Raw genomic sequence first — 21,588 nt, forward strand, 5'->3', positions numbered from 1 at the left:
AAATTTTAAGTGATTCAATTCACCCAAACTATATCATTTTCTATTGGAATACCTATTCAGTATTGTGAATGTATAGAGGTTTAGTTTGGCGAGTGGGTGGACTAAAAGGTAACGTGGCTAAACCATTCGTTGTTTCGTAATTTGTAAGAAGCTATCAAGTAGCTATATTTTAAATGAAATTTTGTACTCCACTACTGTATGTGTACGAATCAGTGTTGATTGGTTTATTAAGTTATGTTGGATGTTGGTGTTATTAACAAGCTAAATATTTTCGATTTCGTTTCAGGTTATGCACGAAGCCCGGTATGAAATATTTGAGTTATTAGTTTTGACTTATACATTTGATAATAACTTGATCATTATTTACCACATACTAGTGTACAATGGTACAACCTAATCAATAGCTCATTTTCTACTAATCTATGTTTTGTATCGCGGTACCAGGCTTTGTTATTATATGTTATTATATAATAGACTGTGATATTACATGTCATATTTCTTTTTTTGCAGCTGCAAGTTATTGTTGATAATAATCTCTTTGAACTCATCGATCATCCCGTTATAAAACAAATTAGTAAACGGAAGTGGAAAAAGTTTGCCTGGTAATTCTTTACTGTGTTTTCACCATGTTCTCACTACGGCGTTCTCCAAATTCTCCACTTATATAATATCTCCTCAAATTACCATCACATTCTTACGATGGCGTTCCCCAAATGTATGCATGGCAGAAGTTCGGTACGACGACAGAGTTCCCAGCAATTTTTTTCAGGATAATAAGAGGTTATTAGAATACCTTAAAGGTTGAACGAAGAGAGTACATCGGGAGTATCTACCGACGCGCATCTTTTCCCTCAAGAATACATTATGAGAATGCAAAATGTTTAGAACAGAACAAGCGAACTTCTTTTTGTGGAGTCCAGTCAAACCCTGGTGGTAGCCATGTTTGTTTTTATTATTAGAGGACGCTTACGCGTGTATTCATTTCATATTTGGAATTCGCATTTCCTTATATGGCAGGATGAAAATACCCCGTAAAATTACAGCACGCTGTAACTTATGGCGTTACGGTCACAGATGTATAATAATAAATGAATTTGAATTGTGAACCATCAAAATAACTAGTGTTTTATTGTTTCTTTTAGGAGGGAAGCAATAAAAGATTTAATCTTCAACATAATATTTGCTATGTTGTGGTGGAATTTAGCAATGATAAAACCTCATGCTCGTGGATGTTATGAATTTCCGTTCGACTTGTTGCGTGTGTTACTATGGGTAAGAAACGCATAATTCTTTTTGTAATTCGAAGATGGCGCATTCGATGAAAGTCATTGGCATCACTACCAGATCAGATAAATATGTTATCTTAACAATCTATTGTAACTCTATTCTCAGGCGATTGCTATTGGATGCACAATTTGGTTCATTATCAAGGAATGTCATGAATATAAGAGATCCAATAAAAGAGTGGAGGTGATGTTATGAATTTGTAATTTGTTTATTCAGATTTGACAATAAATAATTTCTGCTTGAAACCGGATTGAAACGACACAGGGTACTTTATTATTGCTAAACCTAATAACTGTTTCTTGTTCGTTTATTTAGCTAATCGCACAAGCATACACACATTTAATTGACCTAAACGCGTTTCAAATACGTGCTAACAAAAATGTAACTTACGTTAGAGTGACTCTCAGAGGGTAGTGTATCACTGAATGATGACAACATTTTTTTAACATGCCATTCTTTTCTATGAATTACCTTGTTTATTTGTTGAAACGCAATATAAACGATTAGAGTTGACTCTATACACTTAATATTTTTTTGAATATGTATGTTACTTTGTTCATAACACTTTGTATTGTTAGACCGCTATACCAGTATTAAAAACGCATATTTCAGTGTGAAAGTAACTATAGTATAACAGCGTACCATCATTGGATTGACACGACTAATGAATACATTCATTTCGTGATAATCTGTGTTTTCTTCAAATATACATCGCAGAATTTGGCTGCATTGCTAAAGCGTATACATAAGAGTCTTGATATGTATGAAAAACAAGAAACTTTTAAACCAGAACCAAGTATCAAGAATAGGTTCCCGCCATACTTTTATGATTATTGGTAAGTTGGCCATCTATTGAAAGATTATACAAAAAACACGATTGATGATATCTTACTGTCACAGCAGTACACATTTTTTAACATTTAATTTTTTTAATGTTTAACTAAATCACCGAAATATTCGATCATCGCAAACGTTAGCCATTGGACTAACATTGGACTGTTTACAATGGCTAGTTACATTTGCCGTGTCGCAAGTTCAAATCCCGTTTGTTGCATGTGTACAAGTTCGTAGTGTTCCTGTAATTATATTGTTTTCACAAATGTATTCGTCTCTGCTGGTTGTTATTTAAACTGACTCGAACAATGTCAGTGCGTTATAGAGTAAGAAGTACGCGTCTGCTTTTATTACGAGGCGTAATTGCCTGATGTTACTCCGCATCCCACTGCCTGTTTATATTATAGTAATGTTTCTGTGATTGATGTTATTGTGGTTGAGCCAGAGTCATGCTATTCTCATTACTAAAAATAACATTTTTGTGTAATGTACCTAAACGCTAAACTGCATGCCATGACAAATTATAACTGTAGTGAGTTATAAGTTTGTAAATAGTATATGGAAGAATAACATAATTAATTTACCGTGTACCAAACAGTTGACAAGGATCACCAGAGTGCGATATACAAACGTGTTTCACGATAGAATATATTTCCATGTGTCACATACACCTAATTACCGAATTCTACTATATACAAATGAACAATTATTCAACATATTGTTTTCAGGAATTACTTCGATTGGTTTGTGTATTTTCTCCTGATGGTGGTAGTTTTAACTCATTTGGTAGATATTGGCATTGCATCAGATGAACTATGTCACCCTCAGCACAATGACACGAATGAAGATGAAGATGACGCCGACCACTGGGAAAATGAAAGCGTGGCAGGGAAGATGCATTTGGGATGGTTTGCATTCACAATTCTTTTTGTTTGGTTTCGATTATTCAAGCCAATCAGACCTTTCACACCCTTGGGTAAGATTTAAACTAAATAACTCGACTGAGTTATTCTCTTCATATCATATCGACAATGATGAGTTCAAGAATATACAAAACACGTGGTACTAATATAACATGTTATGCATTACTTTACCATTCTGGATACAATCATGAATAACATCGACGCTACAATACGCCATTCCATTATTCACATCATCTTATATCGCCTTCTTAATATCAAACTGACGTTAATGGCTGAAGGCAAATACGTTCCAATTGACAACTGCATGTGACTGCGTTGTCGTAATGTATGAGTGACTATGTCAATCTTGACTAGGACAATAATGAAAGAAAATGATCCCATACTTTTCGGAACACCAAATATCTCTTTTCGGACGGACGCCTAATTCGCTCGTATTCACGTGTCTAATACAAAAAGGGCATACCCTTGTCCAAATTTGATATTAGGAATGGTACGATTCAATCTAAAATCAAATGTTGACAATACTATTTGTTTCACCACTGGTTATAACGGTCTGCTACAATAATATTAATATACTATTTTTATTCAAGGTCCTTTCATCGCTGTAATCTATGGTATTATCATAGATATTATTAAATTTATAGGGCTTGCCTTAGTGTTTTTTTTACCGTATAGTAAGTCGCTTATTATTATTTCATCCTACCTAAATATTAAATAGAAAATGGATATTATTTTGAATTAACGATGTGTTGATAACGCAGAATAAATGGGATGGGCGCGTCTAAGACACTTTTGTTTGAGGAAATAACGTTGGGGTAATTGATCTGGTTTTCAAATCATGAATCTTTTTTGTGTCTTTGAGTGTCGGAAACGTAATAGTTTGTCTACTTTTTGTTTGATGAAACATTCAAACTGTAGAATATCCATATTTTGTAGTGAGTTTTAATTATCTAATCGCAATAATAATAATGTTGCTTTTTATACCTTCTCAGCGTGCTCATTTTGGATGATATTTGGGGGTACTGAATTTTACGAGTCAGTTAGTGCAACTATATCCACTCTGTTCCGCATGGCACTAGTGGATGACTATAATTATAGGGTGAGTTTTTTAAAATCCAACTCGAATTCATTAATTTAATTTTGGAATTTTCATAATACCGTGACTTGTGTATGTCTGCAACAAATGACTTAACATCGGAAACTTGGTACTGAATTTATGTTGATATATACATCGTCTATTATATTAATAATTATCATAATAGTCGATATAAATAGGAACATCAATTAAGTCTTTTTTGTGACCTTGCACGGCATTCAAGAAAAAACTCTCGCAGTATTTGTCATTCAAAATCTCTGATTATATTTTGATTTTGAACAGTTTCTTTTGAGAATTAAATTTAGAATGTCAATATCAAAGATGAGTTGTATTATTAGACAAGTTTACTATATGCGGCAGATGCATACCTTCTGAAAATCAATCGATCGTCGCCACGTTTACACATGATACTATATCTCCTCGCCCATTAATATAAAATCAATGTCCCACTGCAGGAATTGCGGGATATACATCGTGTTATGGCAGATCTTTTGGTTGGGACCTATCTGGCTATAGCAGCTATAATATACCTGAATCTGCTCATTGCCATGCTGTCTTACAGGTTTTCCAGGTAAGATACGTCAGAAAGGAAGAGTAGTTTACTAATTTGTACACTTTAGTGGCATAATCTCTATGAAAATTGAAATGACTGAGTTGGTCAACTTTAGCCAAACCTTTCCTAATAATTTTGTTTTGGAATTAGTCTTCTACGAAATATTAACCACGGTGGTGACATGAATTAACGAGGAATAGTTTTACCGTGACCCGCGCTTTCCTTTTGGATTTACGATCGCATGCTATGTTGAAAAGATGCACCGATGCTAAACTTACTGAGCTAGTTAGTTGTCTATCTTTGACCACAAGAAAACTTACAACGAAATGTATTACGATTTCTTAATTAGCATGCTAGCTTTACACTTTAAAAATACATGCAAGTGGAGAAGATACATCTATATTCACCGAGCCTGCTATCTGCAGCGTTACGCGCCGTGATGACGTTAAGCGTAATACTAGTCTCAAAGAAACCAGGGGTGCCACTTCTGACTTCGGAAGTCGTTTACGCATTGATACTTTGTTGTTTTGGTGGATAAAGCGTTATACAACTACTGAATAAATTAACCAAACCAAACAGCCTCTCTCTGGTCCACCACAGCCTCTGAAATGTTACTTCCTTTAATTAAAAAAATGAATTTCCCTCTACCTTAGCTGAAATTAATATTAGAATGCAAGGTATTATATAAAACACAATTAATACGTAGATATACACTACTGAAGTGTCGTTAATCCTGTTACTTTTATCATGTCACATTTCTGAGGGTTTGCCATACCAACAAAATATGGTTAAATTACTTGATATTGACGCATTTGTATGGGAAAGACAACAGACGTGCTGTTAACAATAAAATGGCGTTATGTTCACTGTTTGTGTCATCAATTTGATTAAGATTTCATTGCACTGCTTGTAGATTGGCTGATGACGATCAGCTGCTATGATGTAATGAACTGATAAAGGTATATCCGATATATGTTCTACTTGATTACTACATACAATTAATTCCTCCAATTGTAACATATATTATAACATTTGTTCACAGCATATATGACAAAGCTAGTTCAAATGCAATGATGCAAAGATCGAAGATTATTCTAATCATGGAGGACAACTTATCTGACGAAAAACGAGAGGAATTCAGCAAAGATATTCGTGAATACGAAAATCCCTATGCAGAAGAATATAGCGTCGACGAGATAGAGAGAGAAGATGTAATAGAGGTTACATTCAAAGAAAAGGTATGGTGAAATTGGAAAGATATTTAAATATTTTTTACCAACAACCTTTAAAATATATTCAAAAATATGTCAGAGAGTGTGCTCATTTATTCTTTTCCTGGTATAGCTATATTGAATGGATACCACAACAGTTAATGACTGGAACGACCAATAGTAACTGGAAAACCAATTCTAGAACACACCTTACAGATTGGGTAAGCACCGTTTATGCTATATCAAAGTTATATTCTCGGTTATATACTAAAGACACGATATTTCTCTTTCAAGGGGAGAAAGAAGACACTCTATTTATTGGACTTGAATGACTTGAAAAATAAATTGAAACGAACAGTCAAGTGTACATGGTGGGTATATAACAGCTATTATTATACATGGAATTGTAGTATTTAGATTATACTAAATTTGTTTGCTGTGAACAAATGATCATAACAATATAAAGGCAAAAAAACCATTTGGTCATCATATCAATAATTATACGATATTTCTCTCAAGTGAAAACCACGATGCTGAATCTTCTGGAACATCGGACGATGAGAATCAAAGATCTAGTTGAAAAGTATAATAGAACATCTGCACGAAAGAGAAGCTGGTGAAAAGACCTTTCCGGGAATCTAATTTTCCACGTACATCGAGGGGTATTACGTCTATAACAATTAATGCATTCTAATCAATTTGGCGTCTAAAAATAGCAATAGTGTTTTCGTGTATGTTTGAAAAGTAATGTTTTACTGTGTGAATACTCACATATTTGTCAGAATAAACAAGTGAGCTATATCAATTCTGAACATTGTAAAAAAAATACTTAAATGTTTAAATAAATGTGATGTTTAATACTCAAGTTAGACATTGTTTCTTTCTTGTAAAATTACAGTTGTTTTGCAATAGAGCTTTTTCGATAATTATACATAGCTCAATCATATGATCGATTCCGCCAATGTCGTTGACATTGCTATTTGCTGTTGCCGTCTGTTAATAAGTATTTTATTTGGATTTGGTATTAATTAACTACCACACATTTAATCTCACTTGTCAATTGAAGAAGCATTATGTGTACGCCGACCTCTACTATGTCAACGTCAAGTTATCGTTTTATGTCCAAAGGTATAGGTCGATGTATTAATAACATTTCACCTGAACTAATCACCTGTCTTCAGTAGTTATAATTTGATTATAATAAAGCTATTTAACTATATGTTATACGAGGTGTAAGTTCAAATCGTTACACCCACATATTGTTAGAACAAGTGAAGTATCTCACTAAATGTTAGTCAATGTGTGTATTTGGCGTTTGGCACAGGAATAGCAAATATGTGATATACACTTATAATTACCCATTCTATGCAAGAAAAGTTGGCCAGTTAGGAAGCCGGTGTCCTTTAGGTACATCGATATTCATGTTAAATACGAGCCGTGTTCAATAAGTAATGTCCCTGACCCATTTCACATAGCAGGAGATTAATAAAACTAGGCACAGTTATTAGTTATTCTCTACATAGGAACCCCCCAGTGTTATTCATTTCTCCCATTGTTTAATGCAGCTCTGGACACCGTTTTTGTAGAACACCCCCAGGTTGGTCCTCCAACCATGTCAGAAGTCAAGGCTGCATCATCTGGGAAACGCTTTCCTTTCAAAGATGAAAGTCAGCGGGTGCAAGGTCAGGAAAGTAAGAGGAATGGGGGTGGATTTCATAGCCACACGCCCATGCTTCTGATCTGGTGACATGCGAGTTGTGAACCGGAGTGTTGTCCTGAAGGAGGAGGATACCTTTGCTGATCTTGCCCCGCCTCTTGATTTTGATAGCTTCTCTTAATTTTATCAAAAGTGAAACGTAAGAGGCTCCTGTAATTGTAGTACCCTTTGCCAGGAAATCTGTCATCACTACACTGTCCTGGTCCTAGAAGACTGTGAGCATGTCCTTGCCCACGGAGGGCTGCACCCTTGCCTACTTTGGAAATGGTAATTCCAAGTGCGTCCACCGCATTGACTGGGCTTTGATCTCATAGTGATGGACCCAAGTTTCATCCTGTGTAATCAGTCTTCTTGGCACATCTCCAAATTTATCCTCGAGCATTGGACGTGTTCTTGCATCTGGAAAGGTGTGAAAAATCCATCTGGCAGACACCTTATGCATATGCAAATTTTCATGAATGATACCACATACCCTGTACTAATCTTGACCCATTGGGCTATTTGGCGAACAGTAATGCGTCGATCTTCAAAAATGGCTGCCTCAACTTGACGGACAGATGCCTCATCAATGGGAGAAGAGGGACGACCAGGTCTGGAAGCAGTTTCCACATACTTCCGGCCATGTTTTTATACACGATGCCAGCGTTTTACAAGGTCATGGAATGGGGCATTATCACCATAAGTTTCCTGCATTTCATCAAAAGTCTCCTTTGGTGTGCGACTTTTCAAATACAAACAACAGCACATCTGACTCAGTTCAAACACCTGTAAATAAGAAACCACAACTGTTTTTTTGCAAGATAACCCATAGAAATGTGTTGCATGTCCGATTCAGTGGCAGAGTTGAGGGCACAGTTATCGGAAAACAGGAGGTCATTGATGGTGTCAGTTGTAACCTTGATTTTTGCTTGAAGCCTCCTGAGGTTGAACATTGAACCATCCATCTTGTAGTTGATGACGATGCCCATGTCAGTGTCTCTGAATGCATCTGTCAGCATGGCTGAGAACATGAGGCGGAACAAGGTGGGAGCAAGGATGCAGTCTTGTTTCACTCTGTTGGAGACAGGGAATGGAGGAGTCATCTCTCCGTTGTCCTGGTCTCTTGCCAGAATGCCGTCGTGTAGCTGTTGCACGATGGTGATGAACTTTCTGGGGCATCCGTACTTCACCATTATTCTACAAAGACCCTCTCTCGAAGGCCTTGGTCAGATCGACATAGGTGGAGTTTCGGCGTTCTGTTCTTGACACTTCTCCTGTAGCTGTCGGGCAGCAAACATCATAGTCCCATGCTCTTTCCGTAAACCACACTGGCTGTCATGTAGGAGACCTTTCTACAAGTGCATGAAGAGGCAGTTGAGCAGAACTCTAGGCAGGATCTTGCTAGCAATGGACAGCAGTAAAATTCAGTGATGATTGTTGTAGACTTGATTTTGGCAGTTTCCTTTGTGCTTGTAGAGGCGGATGATGGAGGCGTTTTTGAAGTCATGTGTCACTGTCTCGTGCTGTCAGATAGGCTGAAACAGTTGGTGGAGTTTCTCAACCAAGGCCGTGCCTCCCTCATTATAGATTTCAACTGGGATGGAACCAAACCAGGTGCTTTGCCACTGGAAAGTAGTCGGACTTCTTTCTGTAATCTCATCCAAGGTGGGCAGGGCGTCCATGGTTTCTCCACCATTGACATTGGGAAGCCGATAGCCGATAGCATCATCGTTGATGGTGGAAGGCCTATTCAGGACGCTGTCGAAGTGTTCCGCACATCTCTCCAAAACCTTCTCCTTGTCGGTGATAAGGGTTGAACATCAGCACTGAGGAGAGGAGACAGTCATCCTGAGGTGGTGGGGCCATAGACTTCCTTCAAGCTGTCGTAGAAGCGCTTCATGTCATTCCTGTCTGCAAAGCCCTGAATCTCATCCTGCACCTGGCGCAATTTCACTCGAATGTTGCTCCGTACATTGCTCAGCATGTCTTTCTTTGATACTGACTTTGGATCATGAAGATGAGCTTTGTAGGCACAACGCTTTTCCTCTAGCAGCTGTTGGATCTCTTTGCAGTTCTCATCATACCAGTCCTTGTATTTCTTTGTAGCTGGCGCAAGGCACTCATGGCTGTGGTGTACACCATCTCACGGAGCGCGGCCCACGCTGTGACAACATCCTGGCCTTCCAGTACTGTGGAGTCTAAGCGTTGCTCCAAGGTTTAGGCAAAAGCCTGCTCGATGTTCACTCCCTGCGGACCTGAGCTGGATGCAAAGGTTGAGCTTGGAGACAACAAGGCGGTGGTCTGTCAAACACATGGTATTCATGACTCATACGTCTTGCCTGTCCCTCTTCCTTACAATGACATAGTCAATGAGATGCCAGTGCTTTGAGCGGGGAAGCATCTATGAAGTCCTGTTGCGGGTAGAGAGGTTGAAGACTGTGTTGGTGATCAGAAGGCCATGCTCAACGTAGGTCTGGAAGAGTAGTAGACCGTTGCTGTTGCATGCTTCCCGACCACTCCTTCCCAGGAGCCACTATCACGACAAACTCTCGCATTAAAATCACCAAGAATGTTGAGTTTGTCTGCACGGGGAACAGCAGTGATGACAGTGTTCAGGTCTTCATAAAACCTGTCCTTGGTCTCATCTGGGTTGGTCATGGTGGGGAATAGGCACGTGACGTACTTCTGTCCACGAGAAAGGGGGAGTCTCATCGTCATAAGGCGATAATTCTCACCCTTTGGGGGTCCAGCCAACTTGCCATCCAAAGTCGTCTTGACTGCAAAGCCAACTCCCGCTTCTCTTCTCTTTTCAGGTCCATGTCCACTGGATAATATGTAATAAAAAATGTGTGTAAATGCCAACTCAGCTACACTCAATTACTGAATAATACCTACATTTTGGGCACACACAACTTCTGGACAACACATTTAATAAGACAAACTAACAATAACTGACCTTCAAGTATGTTATGCTAATATAATAAAAATATATTAACACAATATTTCGAAAAGAACATATTCCTTAGTTATCACTAAACAAATTGAACATATTTGATTTATTCATATATATATAACAACTCAGTTCAAATTTAGGCATTATTGTGAATGTATTAAAATATGAGATAAGAAACCCACAAAGACATCAAATCTGAACATTTGTAATAGTGACACCATCATGTCTTGTTTCCTAAAATAGGATGCATGCGCCAATTAAAGAATGTGCCTTAGTAACTACGACTACAGACAACATCACATTTGAAATAAACTAGAAAATACACACCAAAAAAATGCCGAACAAAAGGCATATTCACGTACAAATAAATCTGAAATGACCAACAGTCGGCAATTTTGAATTGAATTACAAGCACGGATAACATATTGTGAGTAACTGTAGTCAAATTTGACTATAATCGAAGCCTGTGATTCGTGACAACGAATGCGTACAAATGCTAGGGGTGACTCGCAAAATCGAATCAATATCCTCGGTAAAATATGATCCTATATTTGATGACTCATCTGTTACGCAAAACATTTCACTATGTGGCCTATTTATAAGTGATCACTACGCACCTCAACAACTTGATCACAGCATTGTTTAATTTCAACTAGTATATCCAAATTGCGTATTGGTGACTGTGCAGATTTATTTAGTTTGAGACCAATTTAACATTTTTTTTAAACACATAACCTGTCATACAGGTATGTATGTCTAGATTAAAATTTCCCAATAATCTACGAAGCAATCCATAAACTCCACGACCAACAGCACATGTGCATATTAACCAGGAAATCAACATGACCATGGAATTTTGATTAATCACAATACCAAAAAAACACTTTTGAAGATGATGCGATATCCGCGGCTGTAATAAGTACTACATACACTAGTATCACCTATTTTCAGTTAACAAACATCCACTTTTGCCCTTTCTACAAAGAGATTCTTCCCTGTATATTACATTACATATCAATATATTGTGGTATCCACGTACTATGTTTTTAAAAGAAATACCAGGTACAAGTTGCAAAAGTTATATAAGTTATTCAATTTCTACATTATAGGGGAAATGAGTAAAAGTAACGACAACTACATAAATAACACCTTAAATCAGTTACTATTTTATTAAAGACCAAACAACAATGTACAAATACAGATCGTACAAATTCACTACGAATTCGATGTTGTGCTAAAAGATTTATGAAAGATTTTGCAATAAAACAGAACATAATTATACAGATACAACAAATTGTTTAAATGTTCCCAGTAATTATAATATTTAAGCAAAACCACTTCTATTATATCAGCTATATATAGTAGATGGTGAAAAATACGTCAAATTTGATGATACTAAATACTTATATTTTAAATGGTTAGATTTGACTGAACTCACTAAATAATGTGATAATATAACAAGCAAAGCTAACAGCGAGCTATTGTGGGCAACAATTCTTAACAACTGCAATTAAATGACAATTTTTGTATCATTACAACAAGCGTAGATTTTTCCACCTCGTATATCTTAATACTTATTACATTGTGCATTGTGGCTTTCGACTAAATTTAAACATAAACACATGGCATACAAACGTAAAGCTAGGGCCAAAGATAATTGAATTAACTATGTTGAACAATATAATCCAGTTTTTATAAAGGACATTGTATTATCTGACACGTAATAGTTTCTTGACTGTCTTCTCTTCTCCAAAGATCGTTTGTTATTCTCTGCACCCATTCAATTTCTTCGTTATTGACTTAGACTATTCAGTACTTCCAGACAGGTATTTCTCGTTGTCGACGATTTCAGAAGATACCATTTCTTTTCTTGTCCCTTGAATGGAAGGAAATGTAAAGATTCAGGTGCAATATTTGGATACAGTGAAGTATTCCATTAAAAAATATTATTTTTGCATAATTTGCTTTTAAAGTATCCAAACGAATAATTTATTTCTCTACACTTGGGGCACGTGTTAATCAAGTAGTGTTCTTATTTGGATTTCCACTGTCTGTCATTTGATTGACTACCTTTTATTATCCATTCGGTCTAGCTATTTCAGGCAGAAGCTTAAATGGTCATGCTATTTTACATGTTTTGTTTTAATATATTGAAGGACATAGCGGATGTTGGTACATGAATGAATGAAAACCATTTACAGTCTCCAGCTACCTGTCTGTATCAACAGATGTAAAGCTCATTGGTAGCTTCACATTTGTGTCTTTCAAGGATAAATTTAAAGACATTTGCAATTTGTAACCTTCATTGCAGTCTTAAAATATAACTTTGCGCACATTGCAGGGCACTTGATGAACCCATAGTTACGAAAAGCAATTGTTTGGCAAGAGGCGGAACAGTTTATAATCTCTTAGAATTGAATTTGTATAATTTCCCAATCAATCGTTGCCATATACTATTATATGTTAATCTACATTTCTGAAGTAAATATGTATGTCTTTGCGTTGTAAATTGCAACTGGGTAGTTTATGGCTCAGCAATGCGCATTGCACACAAGTGACATTGAAATGAAACATTTAAAATAGTATTTTTAATAGTGCTATTTGAACAGAAAAGGGATTTTCACTGTCAATATTGTTTAGTTAACATTCACCATGTTAAGATTGAATATAAGTGATTCACCAACTTAATTGAATTATTTTATTGACATTAAGTGACTCGCGGGAAATTGCTTTTTTGCTAATTTCTAACATTTGTGTTACTCAAATGTCAGTATAAACCATATACAAACTACCTCTTCTTTGTATGTAATCTGTATCATATCTTCTTTTCCATCCCCGTTGACGCTATAGTCTTCGGCATGAGCACATTCTTTACGAAGGTGTTTTCTTTCTTTATCAGTTAATTTCTCCTCGAAGACAAGAATAATTTTGGATCGTTGTATCATTGCATTGGATTTACCATTGTCATACATGCTGGAAAACAAAATAACGTATATGGTCGCTCAAATAAAAACTGGGCATAACATATGAATTGTTTGTTGAAATCACCAATGCCTGATCACCTTAACTGATATCTATTAAAATAAAACTATTCTATATCAGTTATACTTTACGCAGTCTCGTACATTGGTGTTGCTGTGCGTTTGAATATATTCGGGATTTATACCTGATTTCAATAGCAAACACGATTATTGTTAGGGTACTGTCATGATTTATTTCCATGTGTTTAGAGATCCGTCACTTATCCGATTTGATGACTGGTTTCATGTGAAGTGCTGGTTTATATCTTTCAACACTTTCCCCATAACCTGTCATCATTTTGGTGTATACGAGGTCCTGGACGGAACTTGAGTCAGTGAATGGAACTAATTACGATATGAACTTTGCTAACCGACCGTTATTTCTGACAGTTTGGTATGTGTAGTCTTTTGATATAGCGGACAATTAATCAAGTATATATGACATGTTAAGTACTTCGTGTGATTGGCTACATGCGAGTTGAATTTTTTAAAGCTACGCCTTAAGCTTTTAAATTTCCTTGTGATAGGTTAAAGTTTGGGAAGTAAATAAATAGAGTCTGGGTCAGTCTGAGAGAGATCTGCACGAGACGAGACGAGTCTTGAGAGTGCTCCACGAGCGAGAGAGTCTTGGGGAACTTTTCCCCGAGGCATTCTGTCTTGGAGAGTTCTAGACGGGCGACTAAGTCTAGAGAAGTTGACACGATCTCGATCTGTGTGTGTGTCTTTGTTCAGTCGAAAAGGTTCTGAACGTAACGTTCACTGGTACCTGGCGTAGGTTTAATAACACGACAATTAAGCCATCATAGTACTCTGGAATCACTCATATATCAGTAAATCGTATACAAACAACGATATCCACACTATATCAGCACTGATTCATTTCCAAGTCATCAGGCTAGATACTCCTATGTGTCATCCATTCCAATTACATCTCTATGCCTATGAACTTTTGATCATTTAATTTAAAAAAAGTAAAGTTCTTCCAGCATGGTTGTTGCTTATGTATCCCATAAGTACTAGACCAAATTGACCGAATTTCGATACAGCAGGACGATATAATATAATTCCTGTTTATGCACTACACTCAAACACGTAATTACATAGCCCTACCAAATAATCTACATTTAAATGTATTCAGATTAGTACTGTCCTTTCCAATCATGGCGCTTTCTTACCTGGAAAATATGTAACTCAACATTGCAATGAATATACTCAGATATATTACCGCTGCAATTAAAAGGTATAATCCAACCATGATATCCGCCATAACACGGTTCGCATCTCTCAGTCCCTGTGATTAAATGATCAATATTACTTTAAAAAATAGGCAATTCTAAGTAGCTAGCGTTATTAGACATTCGATTTCAGCATTTATAAATCAGAAGTAATATACAATGGCATAAATATCAAGTCGATATGGTGTCCAACTATCAGAGAATGGAGTCAGCTATAAAATGGAAATAACATACTAACCATAGGTTCTATACAAATAACACACTACTGCTAGATGAGTTTTTTCCTAGTGCAGTATGTGGTACACAAATATAAGATTAATAATTCTACTAATGATGATTGTAGACAAAATAAATATCGTACCTCATAATTATAGTCATCCACTAGTGCCATACGGAATAGAGTGAACATTGTAGCAATAACTGACTCGTAAAATGGGATACCACCAAATATCATCCAAAACGCACACGCTCGGAAAGTGGATTTAACAATTTATAATATTTAATTGTAGAAGGCAATTTAAAGAATCTAGAATACTATTTGCATATTTATTTCCTGCGTCTGATTGTGGTGAAATGGCTACAAAAAGTGGATAGTATACAGATTTCAAGTTTATCAAAAATGTGTTTTCCGTTTATGTATCTACGTTTTACCTCACATGGCGAAATAAAACATAAAATATTACAAGTTTTGTAAAAATGTTGCTTAGTAGTTTAGTAGTTAGTAGTAAAAGTAGAATTCCCAGATTCAGTTTTAGTCGAATTTCATTGAAAAATAATGAATACCAATAGTTTGAATGGACGCATTTAAATTCTTTTTATTGTTGCCTTATAATGGTGTTAATCGATGACACTAAATATACACTCATTTTTTCTAAAGACATCGTATTTAGAATTTCTAAAAACTAGTAAGACTTGTTCTGCGTTATTCAATTAAAAAATAATTACGAGTGCTACTGAACTACTTACTGAATGGTAAATAAAACATTAAAGCCAAGATTAGGAATTTTCCCACATCTCCAAGTACAATATAAACCACAAGAATAAAAGGACCTGCAATTGGAAGCAGAGTGTTGAATTTCAAAGGTTAAAGCACATATTGTTTCAAAATAAAAGTATCCAGTATAAGTGCTTACTATAAGGATGTTATAAGGTACCCACAAAATGACACATTCACATATTATTCTGCTCCGATTAATCATTGATTCTGGAAGAGTTGAAAGAGCTAATCCCAAAACAATCGATACGTCATTTCTGCAATCACGAAAAAAAGTACTGAAGATGATAACTATTCCATCATTAGAGGTAAGATGACACGTACACACCGTGTCATGTAACTGCGTATATATACCCAAACTTACCAAAGTGATAGTATTTGAATGAATGTGAAAATAGTTTCGAATATATAGTTTGAAACTTACCCAAATGCGTGAATGCTCTGATTGATTTGTACAATCGAAACCAGACAAAAATAATTGTGAATGCAAACCATCCTAAATGTATCTTCCCTGCCAAGCTTTCATTCTCCCAGTGGTCTGCATCATCTTCGTATTGAGTTGTATCATTTGATCGTGGATGACATAGTTCATTCGATGCAATACCGATATCTATCAAATGAGTTAAAACCACCACCGTCAGGAGAAAATACACAAACCAGTCGTAGTAATTCCTGGAAAAAAGATGAATAATAATAATGATTAAGTTTGACTTTGGTGATTCTGTTTCGAATTATTTGGCATGAACAAAAAATGAACTTCGCCATTGCCAATATTAATCACGTTATTCTTTAATAGGTAGGAAGCTGAATAGTCGACACGCGCAACAATGAATAATAATTTCTAATATTTTTGTATAAACTTATATACTGTTATTGATAAACAATACGTTTCAGAGGCATATCTTGCTACGCTATAGCACACTGTCTAAATAATAGCAAATAAATAACCTGGAGTTCATGCCAAACAGCAGGAAACAATTCTTTGATGAAAGTTATAATACATGCACATTAAGAACTTGAGATAAGGCAAATGCCCCTCGCCAATGTAAGCAGTTTAATGTCTATTTTCACCCCAAATTATTCCCAAATATGCTGTTAATTATTACTATGATCAAAAATGTAAATGTTTAAAAATGTGAATTGATGTGACAGGAAGGTGTTATCCATAACATTTTAATATATGGTCAACCTACCAATAATCATAAAAGTTCAACCTACTAATAGCCATAAAAGTTCAACCTACCAATAGCCATAAAAGTTTGATGGTCGCCCTTCCCAGGAATTGCGTTTGCACTCTACTTTTTCCTCATACTTTTCAGCACTCTTCCTTATACACTTTAGCAATTCGGTCAAATTCTGTAATTGAATCAAAACACAAATTATAACAAAAAGAATAACAAAATAACATACATGGCAATTTTGAAACATTGGAGAGCTGCCAATTGTTTTTTTTTGTTTCTGAGCGAGATGTATGTAATACAATGATATACTGGATAATTGGCCTAATCAGCATACAGTTAATCGCCATAATGACAAGGAACCACTTCCACTGCCAATAGTTATTTAGATCCATCATAAAATCACCTTTCTTTTTTCCCTTGATTCCTTATATTCCCGGTATTCTTGAACAATGAACCAAATTGTGCACAAAATAGCCATGACCTAAACTAGAATTACAATAAAAGATGTAAAAGATGAATTCATTTTTATAAAATCGGATAAACAAAGCCAATAGAAACGATATTGTTGTATTTTTTCATCCAGCAATACAGTCGATATATTATACAGTCAAAGTGCATTTACGGCTATGTTACATTTGACATTGTTATTAATATAGCTAGTTTCCTACCCATAGAAGCACACGCAACAAGTCGAGCGGAAACTCATAACATCCACGGGCATGAGGCTTCACCACAGCTAGCATCGACCACAGCACAACAAATAATAAGTTCCATAGTAAATCTTTTTTTGCAGCCCATCTTAAAAAAATAATACAATAAATATTCTAATAATTCTTCTGTTCTAAACGGAAAATGATCTATTCATTTAACCCCCCCCAAAAAAGACATGTAAAAACTACCATGGCAGAACAACATAATTTTCATCGTCAAATGTTTGCAGGTGACTACTCTGTGTGTATACTGTGATTATATGTCTTCACCGAAAATCGGTTCAGACCTCCCAGTTCAATTGCTCAACAGTAAACAATAAATCGATAAATTGATTGACAACAAAATGCAAAATCAGAAACTGTTTCTTGTGTAATAAAGCAGCGGTTTCATTGGTGATTTTATCCGAGAAACCTATTGAAATTTGTACCAAATATACATCCAATACACGAAGAACATCTTTAATTATTGTAGAATTCCATAATGTATAGCAAACAAACTCTATGGTCTAAAAATTATCTAAAATTTATCTACAAAACATTATTTTATTTATCACACAAATATATGCTTTTCTGCACATTAGTAATTATTTAATTTCCTTATTTTACTGGTGAAATACAATTTCAATTTAAATTTTAATATATATATGTTGAAAATTTGAATTCAAATTATAGTATTACCTTGCAAACTTTTGCCACTTGATTTCAATAGATTTTCGAAAAACGGGATGATCAATGACTTCTAAAAGGGTATTATCAACAACAGCTTGCAACTGCAAAAATAATACACTGCATAAACATAATAATAGCATAAACCACTGATTTAAATATTCTATGAATATAGCTACAAATCTAGATTTGACAACACATGTAGTTGCCAATTGCCTCTAATGTGTCATACGTAATTCACATTAAATTTAATGAGTGGAAACTAATATGTAAACGAAATCTTACCGGGCTTCTTGTATATGGCGTCTCAGCTGAAAATAAATGTTATTCTACATAAACACACTGATAACAATACATTTCATAGTAAAATGCTTTACTTTAAAATGATATATATAGTCATGAGTGCCTGACAATTACAGTTTCTGCTTGGATAATACATTCATTTTTTTGTTTGTTAATTGGTATATCCATAGCAACCACTGACATACTAATCAACCCGTACCCATCAACGTGGGTACAATAGCATATTCGCCCTAGTCGATCATTGCTGCTTGCAGCTATATTCATCTCCTTGATAAGTTTAGCTTGATGGTGTGTTTAGTATTTAATATATAAACAATTTAACAATGCAAATGCTAATCATGCTGTATAGAAAATGTATTTGACAGAAATCGAATGTGTTTCTCTACATAATCACCTACCATTGGTTTCTCCTTTTTCCAATATTTTCAAATCATATGTCTGCTTTCCTTCAAGAGAATCTTTTTCATGCAGTCGATCTAATGCTAGACTTGCCTGCATACAAAGTATGGAAATTCTTAGAAATACATAGTACGCGACTAGGTAATGTCCTATCAGTTGGGATATGAAACTAAGGATTCACGTGACAAACAAATGCGAACACATAACGTATACACAATGTAGTTCAATCTGCAAACAATATCGATCACTTATAATGTGATTGATATATTGTTTGTTAAAATACGAACAGAAAAGGCTAATTTCTTTCACCGTAAGGCCAAATGTTACAGTGTGCCGAATTGTTGTGGTATTGTACTGTTTTTTTCTTTCTATCATATTAGGAACTTCCAATTATGGAGCAATTACGCGTGTGAGCGTTCTTTATTAGTACAACCAAATATGGCAGCGCCCAGGCTTGACTGAACTACACACACAGAAGTTCGCTAAATCTGTTCTAAACCTTTTAGATGTCGGCATTTCCATGAAGTATCATGGAAGGAAGGTTATCACGAGGATACCGCAAAGTGTGCACTCAGACATCACGCCGTCGCATTGCCCTCCGCTGCGCGTCGGTCGATACCATCGCTGTACTGTCTTCGTGCATACTTTTCGATATCCTCTTAATAACCTCATAATATTAATATTAATATTATAATCCTTACCACATTTGTCATTTTTGCGTCCAACATAAAAATAAAACAAGACTCGCCGTGTTTTTCTGTAACTGTTACTTGTGCACCTTCACGTAGAAGCAGCATACAAGCCTTATTCTGTTCTAAAAAATATAGTACGACTTATGTGGTATATTAGAACAGTATCCGTTGTTTTTGAAACTATTTGATAAATAAGTAAATAAGTTGAATCACAGTTACGAGATATATTGGATTCTAAACGTCTACATACTGTTAAGAGCTGCAAGCATCAACGGCGTTCTACCATCTGCATCTTTTCCATCGATATTTTCGGTTGCCAACGATCTTTTTATTTCGTCGCAGTCACCATTAAATGCTGCATAATGAAGTTGCGTCGTTTCTGATTCTGGACCTCTACGTGTTACTATGTATCAACGGAGGGAGTGGAGAATTACTACAGTTTCAACTGTTACATGGGCTATATTAAGATCAACTTGTTATAGATGGTGGAAATTTAAATTGGAACAAAATGAGTGAAGGATCCTAAACTTTCGAATTATACTTTATGTTAATAGCACAATATAATTTTTGAATGACTGCTAAACAGTGATTTGATTCAATTGCCAAATTTTCTAATTATCGCAATAAATAATAAATTGGGATATACACGTTGTGCGTAGGCGATCTCGTACTAGAAAATGTCCCGGTTATGCCTCCGTGTTTTAGCGTGGTACCTTTTGTAATACTGTTCAAATGCAGATGTTCAACATTCTATAACATATATTAGGATAGCATAGTACTCACCCAGATCAGCATCAGCGATTTCTTCATCTGGTAATTGAGTTTCATTTTCTGTAGTTGGCTTATTTCCAGACCGTTTACATGTGCCGGTGGGCAGACGATTTCCCATGTTGTTTGCAATGAATCTAGCAAATAAACATTTTATTTGTGCATATATTGTACTTGATTGTATTAGTATTCATCAATCTCATTAAAAAATAAAATAAACCATTTGATAAGTCGCGCCCTTGTGACGTAACTGGAAAATATTAGTTGATAAGAACTCCCAATGAATATATGTATAATTTATATTGTATGAACCTTAATATATGCTTCTTGACTAGTTAATATGGATGCAGTGGTACTCGATACTCGTTAAACTTAGTATGACCTAAACTATGTGTATGGTCTGTACAATTACTTACTTCTGGATGGCTACTGTCTATATTGTCATTGTTGATGGGTGAACCCATAAACCTCGTCACATAATCAATGTTGACCTCCAAAAAATGTTTTAATAATGTATAATATAAGGCTGAATTTGTGGCCGAGAAGATCGTACAGCGAAGATATTGTTCAAGACGCGACGTTAAATATCAAAACATAAGGGGGAATTCCAATTGCAATGCAAAATTGAACTTTACGTTCACAGAACAGATGAATAGTTCTATAAATACCAAAGAACCTTGCTGAATAGGAATGTCGACTGCTATTACGAGAGGTTGCCATGCGTGCCTCAAAACGCAGGTTGGTGAAAAGAAGTTAGAAAAAAATCGTGTGACCTTGTTACACATTGACCTCCATGATCTGTTATATTGATATGGAAGATAGGTATATTAGTAATGATAAGGGAACACAGTACTAAACCGGATTGACTGACTCTGTTATTGTGAGTTGAGTAAACACACTTATGTTAATGTCTGACATTTACAGCAACAAGGTTGACTAGGTGCAAACTATTTGCTAACATTTTTCATTTTACAAGTTCTAAAATTAATTATATAACATCACAGTTCATTGCTTGCGCTTTCGACGCAACGTTGATAGAGTTGTAGCTTGAAGTGTTAAACAGGCAG

The 21,588-nt window shown here is 35.6% G+C and overlaps 3 protein-coding genes and 2 long non-coding RNA genes across 5 annotated transcripts in view; 3 read left to right on the forward strand and 2 right to left on the reverse strand.

The window, feature by feature from the left end:
- The window catches only part of LOC144353886 (uncharacterized), a 3,906-nt gene extending 3,300 nt beyond the window's left edge, over positions 1 to 606 (forward strand). The window contains exons 6-7 of the mRNA XM_085493028.1: positions 287 to 303; positions 511 to 606. Of these exons, the coding sequence (XP_085349154.1) occupies positions 287 to 303; positions 511 to 606 (113 nt within the window). The remainder of the gene's footprint in view (positions 1 to 286; positions 304 to 510) is intronic.
- A 581-nt stretch (positions 607 to 1,187) lies between these two features.
- Positions 1,188 to 1,537, forward strand: LOC146731969 (uncharacterized). The gene is made up of 2 exons (XR_014927068.1): positions 1,188 to 1,272; positions 1,393 to 1,537. It is a non-coding gene; the product is annotated as an uncharacterized LOC146731969 (long non-coding RNA).
- A 2,513-nt stretch (positions 1,538 to 4,050) lies between these two features.
- Positions 4,051 to 6,729, forward strand: LOC146731970 (uncharacterized). The gene is made up of 5 exons (XM_085493120.1): positions 4,051 to 4,143; positions 4,596 to 4,711; positions 5,736 to 5,931; positions 6,199 to 6,275; positions 6,424 to 6,729. Exons 1-5 carry the CDS (start codon positions 4,051 to 4,053, stop codon positions 6,482 to 6,484), a joined length of 543 nt encoding a protein of 180 aa, XP_085349246.1. The 3' UTR covers positions 6,485 to 6,729.
- Positions 6,730 to 12,337: 5,608 nt separating this feature from the next.
- LOC144356590 (uncharacterized) lies at positions 12,338 to 13,462 on the reverse strand. Its single transcript, XR_013421469.1, has 2 exons — positions 13,346 to 13,462; positions 12,338 to 12,429 (listed from the first exon to the last, which is right to left on the reverse strand). It is a non-coding gene; the product is annotated as an uncharacterized LOC144356590 (long non-coding RNA).
- Positions 13,463 to 15,766: 2,304 nt separating this feature from the next.
- Positions 15,767 to 20,642, reverse strand: LOC144356591 (uncharacterized). Its single transcript, XM_078011292.2, has 11 exons — positions 20,537 to 20,642; positions 20,004 to 20,156; positions 19,763 to 19,875; positions 19,061 to 19,154; positions 18,645 to 18,670; positions 18,372 to 18,463; positions 17,652 to 17,781; positions 17,387 to 17,464; positions 17,046 to 17,158; positions 16,227 to 16,474; positions 15,767 to 15,858 (listed from the first exon to the last, which is right to left on the reverse strand). Exons 1-11 carry the CDS (start codon positions 20,640 to 20,642, stop codon positions 15,767 to 15,769), a joined length of 1,245 nt encoding a protein of 414 aa, XP_077867418.2.
- Positions 20,643 to 21,588: the final 946 nt, after the last annotated feature.

The sequence above is a fragment of the Saccoglossus kowalevskii genome, chromosome 18 (assembly GCF_978046115.1).
Source record: "Saccoglossus kowalevskii chromosome 18, keSacKowa6.1, whole genome shotgun sequence".
Lineage (NCBI taxonomy): Eukaryota > Metazoa > Hemichordata > Enteropneusta > Harrimaniidae > Saccoglossus > Saccoglossus kowalevskii.

Bases quoted from the DNA above. Each gene is read 5' to 3' on its own strand.
- LOC146731970 (XM_085493120.1), top strand. From the start codon at position 4,051: ATGATATTTGGGGGTACTGAATTTTACGAGTCAGTTAGTGCAACTATA. The intron at 4,712-5,735 runs GTAAGATACGTC...ATTTGTTCACAG, and splicing joins CTGTCTTACAGGTTTTCCAG to CATATATGACAAAGCTAGTT. The intron at 6,276-6,423 runs GTGGGTATATAA...ATTTCTCTCAAG, and splicing joins CGAACAGTCAAGTGTACATG to TGAAAACCACGATGCTGAAT.
- LOC144356591 (XM_078011292.2), bottom strand. From the start codon at position 20,642: ATGGGAAATCGTCTGCCCACCGGCACATGTAAACGGTCTGGAAATAAG. The intron at 19,876-20,003 runs GTATGTAGACGT...TATATTTTTTAG, and splicing joins GATGCTTGCAGCTCTTAACA to AACAGAATAAGGCTTGTATG. The intron at 18,671-19,060 runs GTAGGTGATTAT...ATTTATTTTCAG, and splicing joins GGAAAAAGGAGAAACCAATG to CTGAGACGCCATATACAAGA.